This window comes from Anser cygnoides, chromosome 20 (genome assembly GCF_040182565.1).
Source record: "Anser cygnoides isolate HZ-2024a breed goose chromosome 20, Taihu_goose_T2T_genome, whole genome shotgun sequence".
In the NCBI taxonomy this organism is placed as follows: Eukaryota; Metazoa; Chordata; class Aves; order Anseriformes; family Anatidae; genus Anser; species Anser cygnoides.
Window position 1 is genome coordinate 7127222 of NC_089892.1, and position 26045 is coordinate 7153266.

At 46.4% G+C, this 26045-nt stretch overlaps 2 protein-coding genes across 2 annotated transcripts in view; both read left to right on the plus strand.

The window, feature by feature from the left end:
* Positions 1–11509, plus strand: part of MEGF9 (multiple EGF like domains 9) — a 44541-nt gene extending 33032 nt beyond the window's left edge. The window contains exons 4-6 of the mRNA XM_066981038.1: positions 1762–1896; positions 2820–3092; positions 6712–11509. Of these exons, the coding sequence (XP_066837139.1) occupies positions 1762–1896; positions 2820–3092; positions 6712–7166 (863 nt within the window). The 3' untranslated portion in view covers positions 7167–11509. The remainder of the gene's footprint in view (positions 1–1761; positions 1897–2819; positions 3093–6711) is intronic.
* Positions 11510–14375: 2866 nt separating this feature from the next.
* CDK5RAP2 (CDK5 regulatory subunit associated protein 2) overlaps positions 14376–26045 on the plus strand; it is an 80105-nt gene continuing 68435 nt past the window's right edge. Inside the window, 8 exon segments of the mRNA XM_048052975.2 lie at positions 14376–14659; positions 14661–14729; positions 14882–14943; positions 16638–16705; positions 21120–21230; positions 21954–22030; positions 23116–23239; positions 25646–25797. Coding sequence (XP_047908932.2) covers positions 14391–14659; positions 14661–14729; positions 14882–14943; positions 16638–16705; positions 21120–21230; positions 21954–22030; positions 23116–23239; positions 25646–25797 — 932 coding nt within the window. The 5' untranslated portion in view covers positions 14376–14390.

Below are 26045 nucleotides of genomic sequence, written 5' to 3' on the forward strand. Positions count from 1 at the left end.
TCGCATCCGCCCAGCTGGGGTACGGCTGGCTCCGATCCCTCCCCAGGGCCTTATCAGGGTGGGAAGTGCTATTAATTATTAAGGCTTTCCACATTGATACCCGATTGCTTTGCGCGGCTGAGCGAGCTGCTGACTCACTGGAAACACAGCCATTTTGCCGGGCTGCTGTAGATAAATGCGGGTAATTTCCCCTGACAGGAAAGGTGGTCCTGGACTGACCGCGGCTGTACAGCAAACACAGAGGTGGTCCCGGCTTTACGCCACCACGGCCGCCTGCCGAGCACGGGTCGAGGCACCTCGGTGCTGCTCGGGCACGGTGACTTTCGCGAAGCGGCTGACGGAGGGCTGCAGCTGCAGAAGCAGAGAGCAGAAGATGGTTTTCCCTTCTAACCCTGACACCTCTCCCACAAAACCCACCGGCTCGTGTCTGACAGGCGGCCGGGTGCAGAGCAAACATTGCGGGGGAGCTGACGCCGTGCGGGCGTCCTGAGTCACCGGGGTGCTGCCGGCTCTGCCGCGGTGAATCAGCCGCCTCCCAAAATCGGCAGCCGCCAGGGTTTGCAGGGTTTGCTTCCCGTCCTTGGCACGAGGCTGGGCTGCGAGGACGCGCTGGGGACGCTCGGCTGCGGAGCCTTCGCTGTGCAGGGAGAGGAGGAGAAGGCGTGCAGCGTGTTGGGCTTGCACGGGAGCCAAACCGCTCCAAAATCAATGAGGAAATCTGCTGTGGGTTTTTTAACAGTTGATGTTAGCCCAGTTCAGAATTTTAGACGTGGTTCGTGTTGGTAGGAGACTTTTCCATACCCCCGCAGCACTGCAGCTCAGCAAACCTCCTGTCGGTGCTCAGATATGCAGGGAATAAACCGTGCTGTGCCCCCCCTGGTTTGTTGTAAGGTGGCTGTTGCCCTTTTAGAGCCTTGTACAGGGGATTTAATCAAAAAAGCACCCCTCAGGTCACTGCCACCTCGACGAGCAGCATGCTGAATTATAGGATGTTCCCATTGATGGATGGGCTTCTGGTTGCGGCTGCCTTTTTATAACTAGGGAGATTTTTCTTTCTCTGCTCACGGTAATGTTGAAATGCAATTTAGAGGGCCATTAGGACACAGCCTCTTCTGAGACACAGCCTGTCGGTTTTCTGATTCAGGGGCTTCCCCAGGTAGGGGCGGGGGCTCACGGGTGCCCCCAGGTCTCCTCTGTTTCTGCAGGAAGGTCAGTGCTGCTGCGGGCTGGTGCCCGTAGCAAACAGTCCTGTGACGGGGATGGAGGAGCTGCAGCCACGCTGCTGGGACGGAGCCATCAGCCCCCAGAGCAGGACGGTGGCATTTATTTACCCCTGGCCCCCAGATTTGTGGTGTAGGAACACAAAAAGAGGTAAAGGCGTGAGCTGGAGGGATCCCTCTTGAGCCTAGGGGAGTTTAAGCATCAAGATCCTGGCTTGCTGTCACAGATGCCAACCCAAACCCTTTGTGTTGAGGAATATTTAATACTGATAGCGTGTATTTACCCGCACTGACCTTTAAAAGCGATGAGCTGCGGGCATCTCTGCTGGGGCTACCTACTTTTCCATGTGTGTGTGGAGCAGGGGATGACCCTCAGAAGGTCATAAGAGGCCAGGGCTGGTCCTACGGTTGTGTTTTGGCCGGAGGGCATCCCAAACCACCTGAGAGCTCTGATCATTGCCAGCACCCCAGGCACATTCTTGCTCCAAATGTTCTGCTCCAGTTCCTGCTGCTGACCGGCTGCTTGTTCTCCTGTCCCCAGGCACCTGCCTGCACTGCGAGGGCAACACGGAGGGGAAGCACTGCGAGCTCTGCAAGGAGGGCTTCTACCGAAGCGCCCGCGCCTGCCACCGCTGCCCGTGCTCCACTGTGGCATCGACCGGCACCTGCCGAATACGTAAGGCTTTGGGGTTGGGTCTCATTCCTCTGATAAGGAGCACGGCTCTTCTCAAAGTGTTTGATTAAATCGCTGCTCAGAGTGCATCAGCCTGGGGGGTGGTTTATAGCCCGTGAGGGTGGGACCGGGGCGTCTTGGTGGGAGCAGCCCCAGGAGCCCGGTGAGGCTCGAGGCGTTTTGCTGGTGCTTGCCTCGCTCTTGCGAGAGCAGGTGTGCAGCAGAGGTGTCAGAAGCCCTTTGCTGCTGGCTGCAGCTGTGGCGGAGGCAGATCAGTCAGCACACAGCTTGTTCTGAAAAGCCTGCAGAGTTTTGCAGAGAGAAACCACCACGCTTGTGGCAGCAGGGAGAGGCGCAGGAGATGCCCAGCAGCGCCACGCAGCCGTCCGTGCCTCCGTGAGCTTGCTTTTGGACATCTGCATGGGACTCAAACGTGATTTCCCCATCTTCCCGCTCTGTTTTGATATAACTGAGAAAAGTCATAGCTGTAATGAACGTATGTAAGACTTTTTTTTTGATATTTCCTTAATCAGTTGTGCAATCAAGCCTCCTCTGGCTTCATATAGGCCCCAAAGTTCCTGCAGATTGCTGACATCCCCGATACAGTTCCAGCTGCTTCCTGAAATTGGCTGCTCGAGATGGAAGCATTCAGGAGCAATCATCCGTTCGCTTAGCAACGTGCTGAGCATGCTCTGTGATGCTGGTACCAGGCGTCAGAAACCCACAAAGCGTTTTTTTTCCCCCTAGAAACAGAGGATGCAGCAGTTAGATTTTAAGCCAAAAATACAGTTCTTAGAGATTAACACTCAGTGGCTGCTGATTCTTGTCGAAGTGGTTTACGGTCGGGTCCCACAGAACAAATCCCCCAGCGGGTGTTTCTCTGAGGGGCTATGGCACATCCCTCTTTTGCTTTCTCTGTTCCTTAGAGCCTGGTGAAGCTGCCCCAACGTGCGACAAATGCAAAGCTGGCTACACCGGCCCGAACTGCAACCAGTGCGACAGCGGCTACTACAACTCGGACAGCATCTGCGTCAGGTGTCAGTGCAACGGGAACGTGGACCCGGCGCTGTCACCCAGCGTCTGCAAGCCGGAGAGCGGGGAGTGCATCGGCTGCCTGTACCACACCGCTGGCTTCCACTGCCAGGAGTGCGAGGACGGCTACGTCCGAGACCCCGAGGGCACCAACTGCACCAGGAAAGGTAACAGGCACTCCTCAAAGCACAGCCGAGGCTTGCCGTGCGCATCAGATGGGCGCGAGCTGCCCAAAGACTGGGGAGGGAAGGCTGTTAATTGTTCCCCTGGTGTTTTTGGAGCTGAGGAGGAAGCAGCTTTAAGGTCTTCCAAAGTAAACAGAGAACCCTACGCCTCCGGAAGGGCTGGCTCAGGATGGTGCTCAGGGAAGACTTCCCCTAGGCAGTTTCCTACGCTTCTGAAGCTCTGTCCTCCCTTACCAGAAGCTGGGCATGGCCTACATTGAAACGAGCAGCAGCGATGCTCCTGACGTGCTGCTTGCCCCTGGCATTCTGCAAATACCTGGACAGACAGTTCCTTTCACAGGTCAGGACAGTTTGCAGGGGAGAAATCTGTTTGTAGTGCCTTTAAATGTAGGTTTCCAGATTTCCACTGCATGATGTGTTTGATCTCTGAGTGCCTGCGGAATTGTCCGGATTGACCGGTCCATTTACAGCACTGTCTAGTTCCCTGCAAAGGGACCTCTTCATAATAACTTTTGCCACCCCTGACACGGTGCCACTCAGAACAAGTTTAGATATTCTTCTTGTTGCTTTCTGTGTGGGGCAGCCAAAGCTGAGAGGTGAGACCCAGACTGACACAGCAAGTCAGTGCCAGCACTTACAGGGAGCTGCTCTGGGGTCTTTCATCAGTTTTCAGCCCACATCCAAGACGCTGCATGTAGCATCCTCAGGTGCAAGCTAGCTCTGATACTTAGAGAGGCTACTGCGTAGTAAAACTCAGAGTAAAATGAGAGAAAATAATTCTTACGTTGCCACTTCAGTGGTTATTTGGAAGTTTTTCCACAGGGTGGATCTCCAGCTCCATGCATAGAGACGTTACCGGGGCTCTTAAGCATTAGATAAGAGAGCCCAGAGTTCAGGAAAGTATCTGGGCCCGAATTCATCCTTGTCACCAACAGAGATTTAATTCAGATCTTCCATTAGGAGCTAATGTGGTTTTCACTCCCATGCTGCTCTCAGGAGGTGCAATCGCAGAGCCCTCTCTGCAGGGAGATGATCAATACAAAAAAGTTGAATGCTCATTAGCTGTAACTTTACAGTTACAGGCTGGAAATGGCAGCTTTGCGTCGGGTCATCCATTATCTCCCTCTGCACAGCTCTGACTCTGTGCAAAGAACTCCATGACCTTGCTCCATTAAAATCCATGTGGATGATTTTGCTTGTATACTTGGGTTTGCACTCCTTGCTTTATTTTAGTGGCATCATTACAGCCGGTTCCTGATGTGGGTAAAGACTGACCCCTTTCAAAGGGACTGGGACATGTGTTCATCCAGCCTTCCTGTTTCCTTGACACCTGTTTTTTCTCTCTCTTATTATGCAATTAAGAAGGCTGACAGCATCTTTCACTTGTCTCAGAAGAGGTACTTGAGCATTACCTAGTTTTAGGATGGGATTTTCATAAACCACCAGCGCATCTGAGTGGCCTAGCTTCGAGTGGCTTCTCGAGTGAAATCCTCACCAGATCTGCAGAGAAAATTGTCGGGCTCAGTGAAGCGGCTGCGGTTGGTACAACAGGATGCTTTGGCCAGCCTGGGCAAACCTAAAGCCAACCTCCCGTTTCCACAGGGACCCTTCTCAAACCTCACCAAGGTTTTGATGCTTTCGGGGCTGATCGGGACAACATCCAGCAGATGTGTGGCATGACCCAAGTGAGGAGTTTTGACCCCGAGGTGTGTGGTATCCCTGCCACAAGGGTGAGGCTCAGCGGGCAGGATTGTGGCACCGCACAGCACCGTGCTGCCCCGCACAGCACCGCTGCCTTCCCTGGGTGCTGGCACGCGGGCTGCGTGCTGCTGTGGGCTCCCCGCCGCTCGCTCGCGGCACGAGGCGGCAGCAGCTTTGCAGAGGCTGTGCTCGAACGGAGCAGCTGGATGCGGCGCTCCTGACGAAGCTGCCAAAGCAGCCCGTTGAGTGAACAGCTGCTGCTCTCAAGGAGCGGGCTCAGGACATCTGGAGGGCTGGCACGGCCCTGGGGAGCGGAAACAGGCGCCCTTGTATCAGCCCAGAGCCGCGGCCTGCTGTCAGAGCGCGGCACTGTTTCCCCGTGATGTTACCATCAGTGCCAGGAAATGTTTTCACCCCTGTCCCCCTCGCCAGCGCTTAGCTGATGCTGACTCACAAATAAAGCCCAAAAAAGTCCCATTTCCTTGCTGGTGAATCAGCCATTGTGTCGGTTCTGTTTTTTTCTAATTATAGCTGCTGGCCGGATTTGCCAAGAATTAAGTGTTGGTGAAGGAATTTGGAAAGGATGACTGAATTCCTCGTGCCCTTCTCCAGGGCAGAGCCATATCCAGGAGCCTCTTGCTCCTGTCACATTGCTTCCTGCTGCTGCATTCTGCCCGTTATCCCGTAGAGAAATGCCTTCTGGCAGCCAGCATCCTGACCATCCTTATCAACCTCACACAGCACCTGCAGAGAAAGGAGAAGCTGCCGCAGGGAGGGACTCAGAGCAGGAGGACGATGCCTCCGCCAGAGGAGTTTCTGAGCACCTGGCACCCCAAATTTAACCCATGGGAGTTCCCCCGAGGGCCCATGGCAGGAGACGTGCTCCATATTCGCAGCTCCTGTTGCCGCTGGAGATGCAGCTTTGTGCACAGTCGGTCCTTCGGAAGTGACTCCCTTCCTCAGGCATCGTTTGTAGGCGTGCTTTGCAGGAGGGCAGGCTCAGTGCAGCACGGCACCATCAGCGGTAACTCCTGCAGCTGCAAGTGGGTTTGAAATGATGCTGCATTTCTGACAGCAGAAAGAGAAATGAAGGAGATGGGAAAGAGAGTGCAGAGTCCTGTGGAACAGTAGGTGTAGAGTACATTTTGGTTGGTTGAAGTTTCAGCCCCTGGAAGGTTCATTTTGCTGATTCAGCTGCCTTCTGGCCCTGGTTATGCCAGCTGGGGGTTTCCACAAAGTTTGTGTACGGTTTCACTCAAAAGCGGAACTGGGATTTTACATTCCACAGCGTAAATACTGAAACCTGGTGCTAAACACTGTGGCAGCAGAATACTGAGGTTCATTGCTTTCACTTTTGGTCTTGTACAGGTGAGGCAGGAACAGTCTCATACTGCTACCGCAAATCCTACACGTAGTGTGCTGTGAGAGGTGCACGCTCCTGGGCTCACGGCGCCCTGCCAGCCTGGTTGCCCAGCCCATGCAGACAGCGAGTGAAACTCTCCCGTCGTCAGACCCAAAGTTCAAACTCCTGCCGAGCTTGCAGGAGCCCCATTTTCATGTGCTGAGTATGAGCTGGACCAGGTGGCCTGCTATCATCCTGAGCTCATGTATCTAACACTTGGTCTTGGCTAGTGCACTTATTCACCCATCTTCAGATAGTAAACTTAGCCAGCCATCACCAGGTTGCACGGGATCTCTGCAGTCAGTGAGCACTTAGCACACAGAATTGTCTTAAAAATCCCTGGCCAACCCTTTTTGTGAGCTATTTTGATAAAAAAATCCAGCGTTAACAGTGTAGACTTGATTGACATAAAAACTGTTATATAAAAGCGTTTGTTTGATTCCATCTTATCACGTTTTTATTGTTCACATTGTCTTTTTTTGTTTGTTTGTTTTGTAGAAGCCACTCTTGGCCCAGAAACAAGAGAGTTTACAACTTCTGCTCCAAACACTAGCAAGGCAACATCATTCCCAACTGCAGTGATAAACAGCACATTGGCACCAACAACTATCCAGACTTTATTTCCTATAAGTTCCTCTGACAACAGTACCTCTGCTTTTGCAGATGTTTCTTGGACTCAGTTTAACATAATTATTTTGACAGTTATCATCATCGTTGTGGTCCTGCTAATGGGCTTTGTGGGTGCTGTCTACATGTACCGCGAGTATCAAAACAGAAAACTTAACGCTCCTTTTTGGACCATTGAACTCAAAGAGGACAACATCAGTTTTAGCAGCTACCACGACAGCATCCCCAACGCGGATGTTTCGGGGCTGCTGGAAGACGACGGGAATGAAGTGGCACCGAACGGACAGCTAACGCTGACAACTCCCATGCACAATTACAAAGCTTAGAAGAAGAAGCAATCCAGCTGTTCCAAAGTTGGCTTAAAGAAGATACAGGGCTTGTTGGAGGGCTGTCAGGATCCGTGCTGAGGCTCCATGCAGAGGAATTTGCTCTTCGGATACTCGTATGCTGGGCATGCTGTAGCTTGCAGGTGAACAGAAAAAAGGTGTAGTACGTCTGAATTTTGGGTAATACGGTGAGATGCATTCGGTGTCTTGTTCTCCGTGAAGACCCACCGAGTTCACTGTTGTTAAAGACTTGATTATGCTGATCTTAAAATATGTTATTTATGAAGATGGGGTGATGGGGTGGCAAAAGCGATACCCCGGGATTTAGCAGAAGCTACTGTATTTCCAGCCAACCTAACACTTACGCCTGCATCCTTTAGCTTGAAAAGTAGCTCATGAGTTAACAGTGGATTTTCAGGAAACAGACCTTTGTGAAGGCTTCATATTAGTTCCTGATATGAATTTGTTTGAAAAGGAGGACAAAAAAAAAAAAAAGGGAAATGGTCGTTCACTGTACTACCAAGAGGCAAGTAGAGGAGTGAGTTGCACAATTGAACAGAAGTCACCATTGTCTGTTTCCACTAAGCTGGGAAACAGGGAAAAGTATCACAAAAAATATCGGAGTTAGGGAGGAGAGTAAGCTTTTCCCTTTCTGAGTATTTATACAGGGTGATGATGCTATTAAAACATAGCAGTCCGCTTTTTTTGTTCTAGAAGAAGTTAATGAACTTGTATAGTTTCCGTGCAAGGGAAGATGACAAGACATCTCAGGGTTGCCGTGTAAAAATAAAAGCTAGGCTTAATACCCTACCCTGATAGAAATGGTGTGTTCTGTATATAAAATGTAATATATCTTCTTGGAATTGTATTTGTAATTATTTGTAAAAAAGACAACCAACCAAAAAAACCCAACAACAAAACCATGGACCCTCTCCCCAACCTCCCCTACTCCTCAGTCATATTTTATCATCTAGATTTTAATTGTACAGCAGTTAGTGGCATTGTTTGAAAAGAAAAACAAACCCTGAGGATTGTTTAAAATACTGTAAATTAGATGGCAATATTGTTGGAGCTGGGACTCTGGCAAACACCCACTGCTTAAAGCTTTTCTTCTAGGGTGTCATCGAAGAACTTTCTTCTCTAGAGAAAATGTGAGTGCTCCCTACTTGCATCTGTCAAATTTCCCCGTTCCTTTCAATACAGAGTAAACAGCCAGCGACACCACGAGTGGGGCCTAACGGGTGTCCAGCAGTCTGATGTACCATTTTGTTATTTGCTTTTAAATCTTTATACGAGCTGCAAATACACTGTCATGGATGCACTGAGAGCCTGGTCTCGATGGCTGAGCTTTTCATGTGTGGCTGCTCATCATGTCGGGATCTCGCTGCCGTCCCTCCCGTGCCCACATGGTGCTGGGGAGGGCTGGGCGCAGCCTCGTGGCCTCTCTCGAAGGAAAAAATCTGGATTTGGGTGGAAACGGTTTTCAGCTGCAGAGCTCGCACGAGGTGATCTGCACTTCCAGCCCTAAAGCTCGAAGTGCACGGGTGCTTTCAGAAACGTCATGTAGCACAAGGCGGTGGGGAATCAGCTGCCAAAAAACCTACAGGGGACTATAGGTTTTAGAGATTCCCCTAATTTTTTGGGGGGCCAGCAGAGGAAGAACAGCAAACGGGCAGCACAGGACGGGGAGGTCACTCCCACCTGTAGTGTGTGAGCCTCAGGGCTGGCACCGTGCCCTGCCTGTGCCGGGGAGCCACCGGGTCAGCCCCCCGAAAACTGATCTCGTTACAATGACGCAGGGCATGAAACTCGTATTTCACCAAACTAATGGCCAGCCTCAGAACGAAAGCTGCGTTGCTGTGCGTGTTGGTGCTTTGCAAGCGCTTGGTGCTGAGGAGGAATGAAGTACCTGCTAAAGGTCAGCAGGAGCTGACTGACGCATCCTCAGAGCCGGGCAAAAGTAAATATTTCTCGGTGTGAGAAATGGTAGGAAGAATGGTGGTGATTATTTATTTGCTTTCTGGTGCTGCATGGAGCCTTTTCTTATTGTTGGAGACTTTCTTGGGGTGTGTGGGGGGGAATAGGTGCTTTAAATACGGGCACAAAGATGTCACTTCTGCCTCAGAAACTTGCTGCCTGATTTAAAGATGAGGCAGAGCAAGAAAGGAAAGTAGCCGAGGACGGCCGAGGGAAATGGTGAGAGCACAACGGGGCATTGCTTACAGGCAAACAGGGAAAAGCTCCTGCTGCCTGCCAGGGGCCTGGGTGAGGTCCCGTAGTTTACGTGATAAATTGGGCTGAAGTCACTCAGAGCAATCCTACTTGTAGGTATAAAACAGGGGAGGAATGGAGAAGAAAATCTGCATATTGCTAATCCTTGAGTTACTCACCCAGCTTTTAAAGAGCAGAGTGGCGACAAAATAGAGGATTTCCTAAAAATTGGAATTGTTTGGCAGTGCTCGTATTGTGATAGGCTTGCACTTGGTCACTTCATAGGGTGGGGAAAGGGAATTTGGGAACTGTTAGCTTCTGGGGCTAATGCGAGCAGGCAAAGTGAAGGACAGGCTGTTCACTCTGATGTTTCCAAACCATTTTAGTAGGTGCCACAAAGCACCTCTTCCCCAGATTTGGTAAAGCTGTAGGCTGCTTTGTAACAGGAATAGGGTTTGATTTCTCTCTTGCTGTAGAAATAATGACCATCTGCAAACCGGAGCGCGAGTTCAGGTGCTGAGCCCTCCTGGTCCTTGCCTACCACAGCATGGAGGCGTTTGCTTCTGGCCTCCAACCTGCGAGCACTTCATGTTTTCGGCTTGGGTTTGAAAAAAGGTCAGGATGCCTTCTGGTATTCTGCAGGGGGGGGTGATGCCCCGTGGTCTGGGGTCTCACGTCTGGATGAAGGGATCTAAACGGCCCCTGCAGACGTGGTGGCAAACGTGGCCGGGCCGGCGACGTGGCTGCCCAGGCTGGGCAGCAGAGGAAAGCACAGGGTGTTCCTTAGCAGGGGCTGGAGCACAGCAAGGATGTGGCACTGGGACACTGCTCGTCAGATGGCAAGATGTGTGAGCAGGAAGAAAGCTGCCATCTCCAGCCAGCCAGACCTCCGGCTTAGGGGAATGACATTTGTAAGGGGAGATCGATGCCTCAGCAAGGAAGAACAAACAGCTTCGTGTTGACTTTGATCTGAGATTAGATGCTTGCTGCCTCTCAGTCGTGCAGCCAGCCCCTGGGCACTGCAGGGGGTGAGGCAGAAGCCGAGCTAGTTACATCTCCCGTCAGCTGGGGTTGGTGTCACACTTGGGTGGGGTGCAGAGCCGGGGTGCTAAAGGCCACCGGGACTGGGTGACTTCTGGGGCTGGCGTGGCGATAAAGACACGCAGAGCTTTCATCTTCTACCTGGCTGTGGTGCTGTCTGGCTCCAGTGGTGTGGTGGTGTGGAAAAAGGCCCTCGAAGGGATGGTACAGTAGCTGTAGAGCACAGAGAAGGTACGATGAGGTGGGTAAGGGTGGGAAGCCAGCTCTCCAGGCATGATCCTCGGGGCCGTGCGGTCCCTGTGGACCTGGTCTGGATGGGGTGAGTTCAGCTCCACAGTCAATAGCTGAAGGCACGAGGATATCATGGAGCGGTTAAAGGGCAAAAAGCAATGATGTGTCAAAGGCATGAGGCAGCCTGGCTGGCTCACAACTTAGGAGAGCATTTGGTAAGCACAGAGTGCAACAGACATGCAAAAGTATGATTGGGTTAATGCGAGCAGATGATCTTAAATCTTACGAACCACTGTAGCTAGAAATAACTGCATGGAGCACTAGCCCTGGGGAGCTGTCAGGAGCTGTCATCCATTGGAATGATAATTCCCTTGGACCAGGCTGAGCAAACTTAGCGCGTTGGAAGCCATTTATGAAAGTGGAGGGGATGTATTCAGCATCCTCCAGATATCCTGGGCCAGTTAACCGCTGCTGTACAGCGCCTCTTTCCTAAATGTTACACGCTGTGTAAATGCGGCAGAAAGTTTGCACAGTCTCCTTTAAATAAAAGATATAAGATTGGATCCTAAAAATATGCTTCTCTTTAAAGTGAAGTTTTAAAATGAGCTCCCCCAGGATTCTGTTCTTTGTGTGTCAGAGGGATGGAATAAAATAAGAAAAATATGGGCCTTAAAGTTGTACTTGCTCCCAACTGAAACCCATCAGTCTTACTATACATCCAAATAAGGCGTCTCCTAAGCATATGCTATGCTTACAAATGCATTTCTAAAATGAAAAAAGTGTATGATTTGAATATATGTCAGAATTTATACAGAAGAATGTTATTTAAAATGAATAAAAATAAATGTATATAATTTGTATCTATGCCACTTGGATTTTTGCATTTGTTTTTTGTTCATTAGAGTTCAGCAGGAGTCTTTCCATGGATAGCAATCCGAGCTGGATTGAAACCTACGGGATTGAATCTGATCTCATCCCAGTAATGACATTTGTTCCAAGAGAATTATTCTTTCATTATACCCCTGTATGTGAGATGAGAACCGTGGCCCAAAAATGTTTTTTAACATCAGATATTCATTAGTACAGCTAGCGCTGTGTCAGATAATCCCTCTAAAAAATGAACCCTATGATCTCTTGTGTCTGTTTATTAACAATTCCAGCTTTCAGCTTTCATTAAAATGTTTGGTAGCCGGGCAGTCAACACGTATTTCCCCATTATTGTGTATAAAATTCACATGGACATATTTTGTCAGAGATCTATGCAGTCATTAAAAATGAAACTGATAGAGCAAAGCTAGACGTTGGAAGAGGATATTATATGCTATATTTCTTCATGACCACAGTGGATCTTCCAAAGAAAATTGATATTCATCAGATGCTCTGAAATCCACAGCCAATAGTTTTGAACATGGTTTTGGTAATGTCTGCAAAATGACCTATGAAAAACTTGCGTTTCTTGCTCACTTTTCAATGTTAAGAAATTATCTTATTAGATGCAAATATGAATGCTAAAGGCTAGCTTTGCCTGCTGCATGTTACATCTAACTCTGACTCCTATTAAGCAAAGAACTTGGAGGTAAGTCAGCATTAATTAAGTGAGCACTTAAGAACTATGCATTCATTCAAATGCTTAACCGAGCCAGAGCTATAAAAGCAAGGGCCACACTGGTGAAATTTCAGGGAGTTTATTGAAACCTGATTTGCATTAGCAGAACAGTTTGATTCTGCATGACTTAGCTGAGGAGGAATTTTGTTGTGAACTGTAACAGTACTGAATATAACTGAATGCTGAACTAAGTCCCCAGTGTCGGGACTTGGGGACAGGACCCAGGCCCAGCTGATGGTGACATCTGCCCTCCTAGTGCCACTGTCAGGCTTCAGCCACAGTGCACTGAGCAGCTGGCTGTCATACTGCCCCCTTGGAGTTTGTTGTCGACAAGATCCATACCATTGCACACTCCGTAAGTATTTTTTTCCTAGACTCCCTTTAGCACTTTGTTTCTGGAGCATTAAGGACCTCAGACTGCTTTGTAAACTAAGAAAGCGCCATTCCAGCATGGCTTGCTGGTACAAGGATTTTCCATAGTCTCCCCAAATGTATTGCTAATTAAGATAAGGTTAAATAACATTAAGCAGATTATCAGGAGGCAAGTTGTTAACTGCTTCTAAACAATACATTTACCCTGCCCCTCACTGCTCCTTAATGTTGCTGCCGATTTTTAAACATTGGGAAGTAACCCAGGGAAGTTGTATATCTGCTGTATGCCTTTGTCCAACAACCATGGCACGAGGTGATAACAAGGAGGGCCCTGCTGATCTCCTTTCAAAAGGTATGCTGGGACATGCAGCATGGCTCTGCAGGTACAGAGGTGCTGCACCAGCCTATGGAACATAAGCAGTAAATGATTCGTACTGTACCTGCGGCTGATGGATGCTGATTTAATGGCACGCATCAAATATGTAATACCTTACTGTAACCAATAGCACGCTGGTATCCTCCCAGTAAGCGGCCTTCGCTCGTTTTATGAAGAACTGCTTTGTAAGCATGTGAAGCCACCTTGCAGATGGGCTGATCGGATCCCGGTGCCATATGGCAGACCCGGTTTTGCAAACAACTTCAGCTGGGCAGAAGGTGAGGGCACTGCAAAAGGGGAGCCAGTCACATAAGGTGACAAAGGTCTCTCAGGCTGAGGGGGAGTTGAAGAGACTGAGCATTTCTTAAGGCCCTCAGACCCCAAAATGCGAAGCATCAGGCATGTCCAACGGGAAAGGAGATGAGATTAAGAGCTTAGTTGTACTAAGCAGAGCCTGGCATTTCCTTGCTGTTGGGGGCACTGACAGCTGCTCCACCACGCACTTGTGCACATCAAATTGAGACAGGAGCAGTGCTGGGAAGCCCGCAGTGACCACACGCATCCAGGGGATGCAAACCACAGCGCCATGCCTGCTACCATGGCTCCAGGGCCTTTTACAGGCTTACAGCTTCTGTTCTGAAGAGCCATAAGCAGGTACGCCAAGAAAATGAAGCTAACAGGGCACCGTGACAATTTGGAATTAACAAATCCATAAAATTACCATGGCCCATGGCCACGGGTCAGCCTTAACGGTGGCCTGTTTCCTGGCCAGGTAAGCATCCCCTTGAGGGAGGCCGGGCTGAGCAACACCTGACACATTCAGTACTGCTGAGGAAACCAAACGCAGAGCTTTTAACACGTGGTTGATCCTGTAGCGAGAGCCAGGCAAGTGTCTCACAGGAACAGAGCTTCCTTATGTTACAGCAAAATAAAAAAATGGAAAGCACATCCTCGTTTACTGATAACGCTCAGGGCACTGGGAGGCAGAGGCAGGGGCAGGTTTCCCTGCTCCTTATCCCTGGGGCTAGCAGCCGCAGAAAAATCCCTTTTTGTTGCAGAGGGATTATTTTATATGCCACGCAAATCCTAGCACAGTGCCCTGGTGCGAGTCTTAAATATCAGAGCGAAGCGTATCAGGCCTGCACAGAGTTTGAAATAGAGTTAAAAGAGGGAGATGCGTGAGGCACAGCGGGGCTGGCCCCGGCGCCTCCTCACAGCCCCGTGAGGGGCGCCCGGGCTGCCCTCAGCAAAGATGGCGGCAGCTGCAGCCTTCATTCCCCACAGGAACGCTCCGCTGTGCCCTGAGTAAAGATGGCAGCGAGCATCTCTCTGCCTTGCTTCAGAAAAAGATGGCGGCTCGCCGTGCCTGCTGCTTCCCTCACTCAAGATGGCGCTCGGCCTCTGTGGCCCAGCTGGCAGCCTCCACAACCCCCGCCCCGCTCTGCCCTCACCCAACATGGCGCCTTGCCCGCCCACCTCCAGCCGGCGCCCTCACCAAACATGGCGGCTCCCCTTTAGTTTCTACCGTGCCCTGCCTTGGCTCGCCTCCGCGGCGCCTTCAGCGGCTTCACCCCTGTCGACGCAAAGATGGCGGAAGCGGTTGCGGCCGTTTGAATTCCAGCGAAGCCGCCAAAGCGGCGCACAAAGGAGCCGCGGCTGCGGCCGGCGGCGCCATGGACTCGCTGCCGGGGGCAGACCCGACGCTGCCGGTGGCGTTTGAGGACAGGTAGGCGGGTGGGACCCTCGGTGGGCTCCGGGCTGAGGCGCCGGGCCTGCTGCCCCCCCCCTCCCTCCCCCCCCCTCCATGGGTGCGTGTGGCGGGGGTTCGGGCGTCCTCCCTCTCTCGCCTCCCCTCAGCGATGTCCTCTCCCCTCGCAGCGCCTCCCAGCTGCCCGACGTCTCCCGCGGGGGCCCGCAGCTCGGCCCGGCCGGCAGCCGAGGTAAGGCCAGGGGAAAAGCTGGGGGGCGGCTTGGGACGGGGGGGGTGGGTCCTGGGGCACGGCGGGCACCGAGCCCCTGAGGGCGGCCGGGGGGTTGGGGCAGCCCCGCGGTGCCTCCTGCAGCCCCCCGGTGTCGCTGTTCGGCCTCTGAGGAGAAAATCGCTGCCTGAGGAGCGGGTTTGGGCGCGGCGAGCTGCCTGCGGGGCGTCCTGCGCTTTAACGAGAGCCCCCGGGGTCAGCGCCGCACAGCTCGAGTCTGCACCGGCCCAAATAAACCCCTTCCTGAGGGCAAAAGGCAGAAAGTGGGTTTAAGCCGCGTGGCTTCTTGTTGAGGTGTCCCTTTAGTGCAAAAAGCCAGCGGCTGCTGCTGCCCAGTGAGCTGCCTGTGGCCAGGTTACGGCTGTGACCCTTGTGGGATGCTCGGCATCCTGTGCTGAGAAGGCTCGGGCTGCCTCGCAAGGCTTTAATACTCCCGTTATCACATCCTCGGGGAAACTGCCTGCTGTGTCATTAAGTTTTCCAGTTTCACTTCAGCTCTGTTTCGTTAATTTCTGTCTGAATACCTGGGATAGATTCAAACCTTACATTTTCTCTCTTCTTGCGTTAAAGAGCCCTTCCTATCCAGGTGTCTTCTGCTGAACGCAAACTGTAATTCAATATGTTTTTCTGTTTGACGAGTATATAATTATGGTCATTATCCTTCAGGCTGGCAGACAATAGCTTGAAGTGCTTACTTTGAAATAAAATGGCTGAATGGTATTGTTTTGAAACCTACTCTTTGTCAAGTTAGCCGTTCTTTGTTCTCTTCTGTAAATTTGAAGCATATGGTTTTGATTTCTCTTTATTCGTGCGTGTATCCAGTGATGTAACTTGGCTGACTTCATCGTATAGAACAAGTAGGTAATAGAAACTGAGACAAACTTACCAGCAAGACCCGCTCTTGACAAGAGCAAGCAAATATGAGGGGCGTAGTAGTGATGCAAAATAATACAACTATATTGTGCATGTGCTCTGGGAACGCTTTTTTGTGATATTAGTTAGAATGTCAAGATTTAAAAACAGTCTCCTGGTATTCTCTGGGATTTTCTAAAGACAGATCTACACGGTTGCATAAGAATTTTGGAGGTGCTTTAATGAAATATTTTAATTCTTATGAGAGTCAGTCTGTGGCCTCAACTTCTTGATATTTAAGGCGCTCTGACTGCTATGTATCGTGTACAATCTCATTCACAGGAGCTTTGAATGGCAACAGTTACATAGTGCTGTTAAATGCAGTTGTTGCAGAACATGTGTGCAGCAGAAGTTTTAAGTACATGTGCATTCAGAAGGCTTTACATTTTAGAAATGGAGACGCTGCTGACATCTTCTGTCCATTGTTTCCCTGAGTCTAATGTGGAGGTCTCTTCTGTGACTTGCAAGATACTGTAAGATTTGAATTGCTTTCTAGTAGCTTAATAGGACTTCATTTCTAATATCAGTCCCTTGCAGTTGCTCCCAGGACTTGTCTTTAAAAGTCCCTTTTGGATGGCTTAACTTCAGTGTACCTCATGATTTAATTGGGGGATGTTGGAATGCTCTTCAGAAAAAAAGCGTAGATATTAACAACGTGGTAATACTAACACTTTGCCGTTTCCAAATTGAAACCTAGCTTAGATTCCTCTGCCTGAACTTGTTCTGTCTTCTCAAATGTCTAGGGTTACCAGACGTGGCAGAAGATACGATCTCACCAACTAGAGCTCGGACCATGAAGGACTATGAAAATGTAAGCAGACTTTTAGTATGAGGCTCAGTGCTGGAGTTGTGGATCGAGTTCTTTGTTCATATCAGTCAAGGCAGATCTGTTACAGGTGTGATCAGCTGACTACCTGTGCTTTGAACTTCCCTCTTTCTGCTTTCAAAAACAGCCAAAATCTTGTTGTTGAGACTAGCCAGCTGCTGCTCTTAGGTTGTGAAACGAAAGCTGGCAACATCTGCTCAAAACTACATGTAATCACCGGAAACGTAAGAATGTGGTTTGCAAGCCCGCAGCTGCTTTCTTGTATTTCAAGAAAGCATCAACCTTATCTTTGTGTATACCAGGATAGGATTTAGTATTTTAATTCACTGACAGCTGTGCGATACCTTTAACCTTTTGTGCTTATGTACAAGTGTGTTTGGAATGCTTTTGTTGTAAAGGTCTAGTGTCATGGTGACAATTCTGTAGGCAGAACTGATTTTGGTGCTTACTGGAATACAAAGCACAATATTAGATATTTTTTTTAATGTATTAACTGCATTGATTGTTTCTACTGAATAAACCGTTTAATAAGCAAATTGCTTACAACTGCTGAATGATGACTGGTTATAGCAGTGTTGCAGGACAATGCTTCTGTTAAAAGAAAAAAAAATGTTTAACTCAAGTTCTTATTTGTGGCTTGCTATCTTCAGGAAGCATTTGAGTGCAGTTTTCAGTGTGGTTCTATAACTTCTGTTACCTTATATAGCGTTGCTAAGTTTTAAATGAGTGTTTCTTCTAAACTCTTTCCATTTTTGTTGCCTTCTTCTATCCCTTTGAGAGAAGAGCTATGTTCTTTGTTTAGAACTTAAAGCTTGTTTTGGAAAGTCTCAGTGAGAGATGTTTCTTACTGTCTCTATTTCACTTTCTCTTTTATTTTCATTTGTTGTCTGGGGTAGAAAGACGCTGCTTTGGCATTAGTACGTGCTTAAAATCTTTTGTGAAAGACCTCAGTCTAGAATGCGTTCTGCAAGTGGTTTACTCTCTGCAATGTCCATTTTCAAAGGAGAAAAAATTGTAGAAGCGTGGAAAACCTGTTGGTTCTGTGTGATGGAGTTCTATTTTCCTTTAGGAACTGGCAGAAAACCTTTGTCTGGTCCATGCTCTGTGTTCTTGAGGTCTGATTTCACGTTGAGGTATGGTAGAGATGAGCTATTTCAGCCTGGGCCTTTATTACTGATGTGGAGGAGAAAGGGTCTCTCCACAGATCTCTGACTTCCTGGTACATACGGACCCCAGCTGTAGAACTCAGAGGCTTTGTGGTTGCCAACAGGACAGTGAAGCTCAAAAATCCATTAAAGTAATAGCAGAAGAATCCATTAAAGGCAATTAAACACAACCGGAATTTCTGGAATTCTGTTTTTGAGGTTGCTGGTAGCTGGAAGGCTAAGCTTGAGAAAGGGATCGCTTACTCCTGTGGTCCTTTTAATTTTTACCAAGCATCCAGAAGGTGTTAGATGTGCTTTTGGACTGACATAGTAAGTCTGTTCTTACCCTGCTTTAAAAGAAATCTTAATTGGCACTTTAAAGGTGCACACACACATGAATTTACTGGTCTCTGGTGCTATGTTATTTGCGCAGGACATGGAAAGGAAATAATGAAAAGAGTGGGCTCCTTGCCTTGCAGCTCAGAGAGACCAGGATGGATGTAATGGGGTAAGGATGGATCCATGCAGGAGAGAGGTCCCTTTTACGTTTAGAGCTGGAGAACACACTGAGGTAGATGATCTTAGAGGTGTAGGTTTATCGGTATTCATAATGTGTTCTGCTTTCTTGCAATATGGAAAAGGGGAAAACACCTGAGATTGGAAATGTGATTATGTGGGCAAAATGAAAGATATTAATCGAGGACCTTGTTATTAGGTGTTCACAAGTAGAAAGGATGATTGGTATCATGTTAGGGAACTTAGTAGTATGTGGTTGCATTTTTTTTTTTTTTTGCCCAAGCCACTTAGAGTTTGCTGTCTTGCAAAATGGCTTCTGTTGGCAAAAATCGTGTGCTGTGAAACCACAGCTTCTGCTGACAGATGCTGCTCTGCATACAAGTGGCTCTGTGTAGATTTGGAAAGGATCTAAACTGAGCTAGGGAAGTGGTATTTGCTGCCATGGTGTCTGCGGCGTGTAATTTTCTGTGTAGAGTGTATTGTGTTGTCCTGTGTTTTCATGAAGTCTGCTGCTTCTCTTTTATTCTTTAAGCACAGAAATCAAAATGCATAAAAATTAAGTCTGGGTCCTTAAATGCAGAAATTGAGAGCATTGCCATTAAAATTCCTTTGGCGTGTAAAATATGAGCAAGCTGTCTTTTATTAAGCTATAACTTTTTAATTGTAGTCTGCCTGAATTAACTTTGCTCTGAGAAACAATGTCAGAGATAACATTTATTTATTGCTCTTATTGGCTTACGTTTGCATCATGTTCTGCTTGCCTTTTGGAAATCGTACACTTAAGCTCTTTGGTTTAATTCTGTTGCCACTGAAATAGATGGAAGTAGAATTAAGGAAGGCGGAGTTCTGAAATTGTTTTTCTTTTTAACTCAGAACTGTATTGAATGTGTGAAGACTAGCAGAAGTCCAAGTGATACAGTTTCAAAGCCTGTGACGCTTGGGCCTTTTCTGAATGAACAGACACAGACCAACTGTTAGGGCTGATTCCCTGGGGGCTTAAAAAAAAAAAAAAGCTGTAAAGTCTGCTCTCAGTTGTTGCACATAATGCTGAGCCTGTTGGGGCAAAGCTGACTGAGATACACGCAATTCCTGCTGCACTTAATAAATCGTTAAATTCCTTTGTTCCAAATAAAGATTTCAGTTTTGAGCAGCACCGAGAGCATCGTGCTCCGTGACTCGAAGCAAAGCACAGAGTTCCGTTGTCGCAATGCTTACATTGATCTGAACGCTCCGGAACAGTTGCTCCAGTTACTCGAGAAGCCTCGTGATCCTCATGAGGTGTGCCGTGCTGTAAGTTACAGCTTGGGCACTTCATGTTTGCTGCTGTCTGTGGTCATCCAGTTGGAACTGCGATGAGTTAAATGTGAGCCCCACGTTCAGCTCTGGGCCCCCGGCACGCGAAGGATGTGGTTGTATCAGAGTGAGCCCAGAGGAGGCCACGAAGGTGGTCAGAGGCTGGAGCACCTCTCCTGAGCTGAGAGAGCTGGGGTTGTTCAGCCGGGAGAAGAGAAGGCTCCAGGGAGACCCTACGGCCTTCCAGCCCCTAAAGGGGACTGCGGGACGGCTTTGGGGGGGACTCCTTGTCAGGAGTGTGGTGGTAGGATGAGAGGAAAATGGCTTTAAACTGAAAGGTCCCTTCCAACCCGAATCATTCTGTGATTCTTTGAGCCCTGCTACTGCTCGTGAAGACAGGCTTCTTCAGGATGTGTGCATGGGCCACAAAGTTTGTGTGCTCCTCTGTATGTTTAGTTGCTTGGGTGATATTTGCTTGTGTGAATAATGAAGAGGCATCTTGCTGGGCAGAGATTATTAAGCTGAGGAATTGTTTGTGAACGCGAGTTCAGAGTGTAGCTACAGAAAATAATCTTTCTAGGCTTTCATGAGCCAAGTATTTTAAAAGTTGTATTGCTAATAATTTTCACAAGTGGTACTCCACTCTTCTGGAAAAGCCTACCATAAATATTTTATTAGTAGCTCTGTAGCATATTAGATTTCCTTTTGCTGAGAGCATCTGACAGGGGGCACAAGCTTATTTGACTTAATGTTTTATGCTTGGTCTCTTAAAAACTTTCAGAGGGAGACTCTTTTTAATGAAACCATCAGCTGTGTTACTGCTTCTGCTGGTTCAAAAATCATGAGTCCTGGAGGACTTATGTATGAAGCAGTTTTTTTCCCAAAGAATTGTGCTATAAAATATGCGATTGGATAAAGATTTTATCGGTGGCTGATTTGGCTCTCCTGCCTTGTGTGCCTGTGGCTTTTCCTCCCGGGAATAATGCTGCCATCCCAAGCTTTAGCTGAGGAAATACTTCTGTTTCAAAGTATCTTCTATAAAATAGAACATGAAGAAAAAATACTTAATATTTTTTTTTATTTAAAAACGATTTAAAAAGATCTTGGTTTCTTTTTGTGTGAAGATGGACGATCTTTTAGTACTTAAAGAAGGAATATTCTAAAAAGCACTGTGCAGCAGCATGCTGGCGTGGTATTACGTGTGTGTTTTAAACAATGCTGGTTTATAGTTGTTATTTCAGTGCTAGTCTCAGACTGTTGCAGGGCTAAAAATGAGCATATGTATGCACATGCATGCACATCTAACTGTCCAGTTGGTCGGATTCTGATCTATGGCATTGCCTAGCGCCTCAGGGATTAAAAAAACCAAATGATAGTAGCTTTTGCTGTTTGCTTTCCTTGGTTTGAAATGTATGATATAATTGGCCAATTTTCTTATTTCACAGCAAATCACTGATCTGAAAAAAGAGAACTTCAACCTGAAACTTCGTATATACTTCCTGGAAATGCGAATGCAGCAGAAGTTTGATGGTCCCACTGAAGAAATATACAAAATTGTATGTGTTTGAAGTATTTTAATAGAATTACATGTCTTTTTGAAGAGATTGTTTAATGGGAAAGTTACCTGCTTTATGTGAGTTTGTAGAAAAAAGTCCTTTTTTCTTTTCTTTTTTTTTCTTAAAGTTTGAAGAAAGCTTAGAGTCTAGTGGTACGTCTGGCATCATTATTCTAGGTTTACAAGTGAAAAGCACTTTGCTCCCAGTCTACAAGGGAAAAGAAGTAATTTTGGTAATGCAATAGCATTAGGTTTCTTTCCTGTAATAGGATGGAGACTGAAGTCTCTCTTGATGGTTGTCATAGTAGTTAAATGCATAGGTGTTTAGCTAGGTCATGGTTTCAACTGAATACTGCTAGTTGGTCTTCTGTCCTGCTCTTCTACACCAGTGTCTTTCTTGTAAATACTAATGTTTTAAAAAGTATTTCAGCCTGTGGGCCAAGTAGTTCTTTATACAATGTTTTCCCAGGCTAAAATTAAATAATTTTAAGATTATTAAAAACCTCAATAATTGGAAAATAAAATCACAAGGAAAATGTAGCTCACAGATATGGGGGGAGGAAAAAAAAAAACAAAAAAACAGGCTTGTAAGCCTTGGAAACCCCCAGGCTGATTTGCACCACTCCCCATTATAACAAAGGTAACCTATACAGTGCCACTAATTTTTGTGTATGGTGACCTCTGAACTTTCTGCATGTACTTTACTTTAATTCTTATGTTTTAGAACATCGAGCTGAAAGTTGAGATAGAAAGTCTGAAGCGAGATCTGCAGGAGAGAGAGAAACTGCTCATCAAGGCCTCGTAAGTACCAGTGTATTTCCTAGTGTCTGTTAGTTAAGACTTCCAAGATCTTGTTTCTATTTGCATGCTTTTTCCTGATACTTTAAGAATAAGATGATACCAAAGGAGTGTTTTAGGGGAATTTATGTAGAAATTGCTTCACACATTATTGGAGCTATATGTGTGAATTTTTATACATACAATGATGTTGCTGTAGTTATCCCTAAAGGTGTAAATTAAATAGAGTTGAACAAAGAATCTTATTATTCAGATAAATAAATGTAACTCCCTAGTTGAGGATGGGTTAGCGTTCCTATTGTAGAAGTTAAGCTAAGGCTGACAATTGCCTGTAAAACTGTTTCCTTCTAGATATCTGGTTCAAAACTAATCCAAGTGGGCAATGAAATAGAGCTGCTGACTGCTACATAGGCCTTGGTTTCAATGGAAGTTCCTTTGTGCCCTACCTCATGTGGCATTGAATTGTTCCTAATTAGCCTGTTTCAGTGGTTCAGAGAGGCCTAGTTTCAGGTCGATCCAGAGGACAGGTTTAATTTGTGCTTGGTCTCTCCAGTAGTTGCCAAAGGGTTTTGCTGGGCTTTGAATGTAACCTTGCACAAGTTCATAATAGGAAGCAAGATTTAGGGGGGAAGTCATAAACAAGTGGTCATTCTTCCTTTAGTAAGGAAGCACAAGCTGTTCTCTAACAAGGGATTAACAATTACTAAAAATGCAATTGGAGAGGTCTCAGCAGCTACGAATATTCAGTTTCTTCCAGTGCTGCTTTCTGTAGCAAATACAGCTCCACTGAAGGCTTGATACTGTATTTGGAAGCTTTATAAATATGAAGGAAATAGTAACACTTTCATTGCATGCTTATTCATTGTGACAAGGCTTGCGTGGAACTCTCATTGCTTTACATCAAGCAGAGACTATACCACCAAAATTGCTATATAACATGTAGACGTTTGTATTTAATCTTAAAGTGACAAGCAGGTACAGATAAAGTGGAAGAAACTTGCTTCTACATAATCCATCAGCTGCTTGCACTTTAAATGTTTTCTACTCTGATAGGCAGTGGGATTTCAATCTATATTATGGTCTTTCAGTAAGGCAGTTGAAAGCCTGGCCCAGGGTGGTGATGCTGAAATACAGCGTGTGAAAGAGGAGGCACAAAAGAAGTTACAAGAAATGGAGGAAATCCTGACTGGCAGAATAAACCTTCTGGAAGAGGTGAGTGCCCGAAACTGAATGAATAGTTAGAAATCTGTACGTTCTTTGTACTGTTGTCTGAGGTTTGACACTGTGATCTGCTTGTATTTTCAAAGTTTTTTCAGCTTTCCTGGAAAAACAGCCAGTACAAATCCAGGGGAAGGGGGAGGGAAAAATACGAAGGGGGAGAGCAACAAAAGGGAAGGTGGTGGTAGCTGCTCTTGTTGAAACATGAAATTGGAGGAAAGCAGTTCTTCAGGAAATTCCTACCTGTTGGTGCTCTTCAGATATGTTCAACTCTTCTTTAAATCTTGAATTTCAGTGGGGCAGCTTCATTTTCAGAACTGCGCTCACTTTAGAAGAAGATGGGTTGCATTTTGAACACATCTTCTGATAAGGTCTCAGCTTCATAAATAGCTGCAACTACTCTGTAAGGGTTCCTGTCATTTTCATATCATCTTTCATATGGGAACTTAGTTTACCAGTATAAATTCGAGATTCTGTTGCTTTTCTATATCTCCATTCATGTGCCTACTTATGGCAGTTCCTCTGTAAATGAACTAGTGAAAACTTCCCTGCCTTGTTCCTGCTTGTCTTGTGATCCTTTGTTGGTGATCTGCCAAAAGTTACTGGCTTCTGCTGTCACTAGATCACCATTTTGCGTAACCTTTTCTTGTTCCAGAGGGTGTTTTTTTTTTTAACAATGTATTTTGGAATTCCTGGCTATCTGTGGTTGTTTATCCTTGTATTTATTGCAGATCTATCATAACAGGGGAGTTGTTTTCACATTTTCCTGATTTTTGTAGTGTACAGGCACCATTTCTCTGTATGGATAACATGCTTCCTCAGAAGCAAGGGAGTTCTGTTTCTTGTAAAAGAACAAACTTGGTGTTGAATGGCCTGTACTAGAAATATTTCTGTAAGTTCTGTAGATACAAAATCCCTTACCAACAGATAAGTGCGTACAGTGAATGATGCAAAACAATCATGGGTACGTACCTGTGCTTGTGAGAGAACAGAATTCTGGTGCCCTTTTGTAAGTAAATAGAAATAGCAGAAGGATGGGGTTTATATTTCCAATTTTTGCTTTCCAGTCCCTAAAGAATGAGTTGGTCATGGAAGCTACTGGTAGCATGTCATGATGGTATTTTTTATCAGGGTGATTTTGCAATATTCATAAAGCAGGGAGATCCTTCAGAGCTGGGATAGAGGGGAATCTCCATGGCCTTTTCTTTAGTGGAATTGGGGTTTCTCAAAGCATTCTCTGTGCTATCAGATAGGTAGAAAAGACCCCACATTACGTATTCTGTAGCAAAACCAGCCTGTCAGACTGGTGTTTCCCACATCTGACAGGTAAAGTAGCAAATATCTTATCTCATGATGCTATAGTACTTTCTGTAGTCTGAAGGTACTGTTGATGTTAATTTTTTGTTTGTGGATGTAAGTACTGCAGGGCAGTATTAGTCACGTGTTTATGTCATGCTGTATAATTACACAGATCCAGGTAACGCTAACAAAGATGAATTTCCTTTGGAGTTTTTAATTGAAAGATGAATACTGGCAGAACAGCTCTTCAGGAGAGGGAGGGAGTAGTGAATTCTGGCGGTGAAGGGCTTGTTCTTCATCCCCTTTCCCCAAGAGAAATGCTTTTTAGTATAGGCTTGAAGGGGAGAGGGGGGATTACTCATTAGACTATATGGAGGCTTTTAGATTATAGAAAGCAAAATTCAGTGAGCACAGCAGGGAAGCTTGCAACAGAATAATGAAGATCTGAAACACATTTTATGTGTTTATGTCAGGTTGGCTTTGCTTTTTTGTTTGTTCCCCATCTCAATGGGTCACTAGAAGAAGCTGAGTGGAATATCTAGGTGTTACCTCTGTTTCCACTGCTGTTCAAGAGAAGAAAATCTGGTTCAAACTTATCAGTTCTTGTAAGATATTATAAATGATCTTTAAGAGTTCCAATTAGCTACAGTGAGCCTGTGAATATTAATTTCATCTCTGAATGGAGGAAAAAAAAACAACAAATTTTTTAACCTCTTTAATTTAAGTCTAACTATTTAGAAGTCTAACTATTAGTTGTGATAGCAGGAGGAAAGTAAGATAAAGCCAAATTATATTAAAGCAAATTCTAAGAGCTAAATTCTAAAGCCATAATGCAGAGGTACTCTTGTTCCCTGTTCTGTTTTCGGCTAGGAAATTTGATTTACTACTTTGAAACAAACTTCTCTTTATGTACCACAGAAAATGGATTAATCTTGAAAGTGCAGTCATGAAAAGTTCAGAAATGTTTGCAAAGTGCTTAAAATAATTAGAAGTTGTTGATTTAAACATTCCAGCTTGTTTGGTAGAACAAACTTCAATATATGAAAAATTTTGTGAGCATTTTGTTCTTGTAGACAACAGAATTGTTTGTTTTAATTACAGAATCTTAAAGCTGCCCAAGAAGAGGCAGAAAAAGCCATTGTGATGACAGAGAAGGAGAAAGCTCTAAGAATGGCTGCTGAGCAGAAACTTTCTTCAATTCCAAATGCCCCTGCAAAGGATCTTCATATGATTGCAGGAGCTGACAAAGACAGGTCAGACTTCTTGCCGGTGATATTTCTAACCAGTGGAATTTTTTTACTCGTGAAATGTGAAGAGTCAACGTGGATAAAGGTTTTAATGATTTGTTTCTACCCTCAGATGCATGATTGAGTGTTACTGGATATCTAATCAGCTAGTAAATGAACACAGCAACCAGTTCACATACTTCGTGATAGCAAAATCATCTTTAAAAGCTGTCTGAAAGTGTAAAAGAATTGGCATGCATGTGACGAGCATGTCC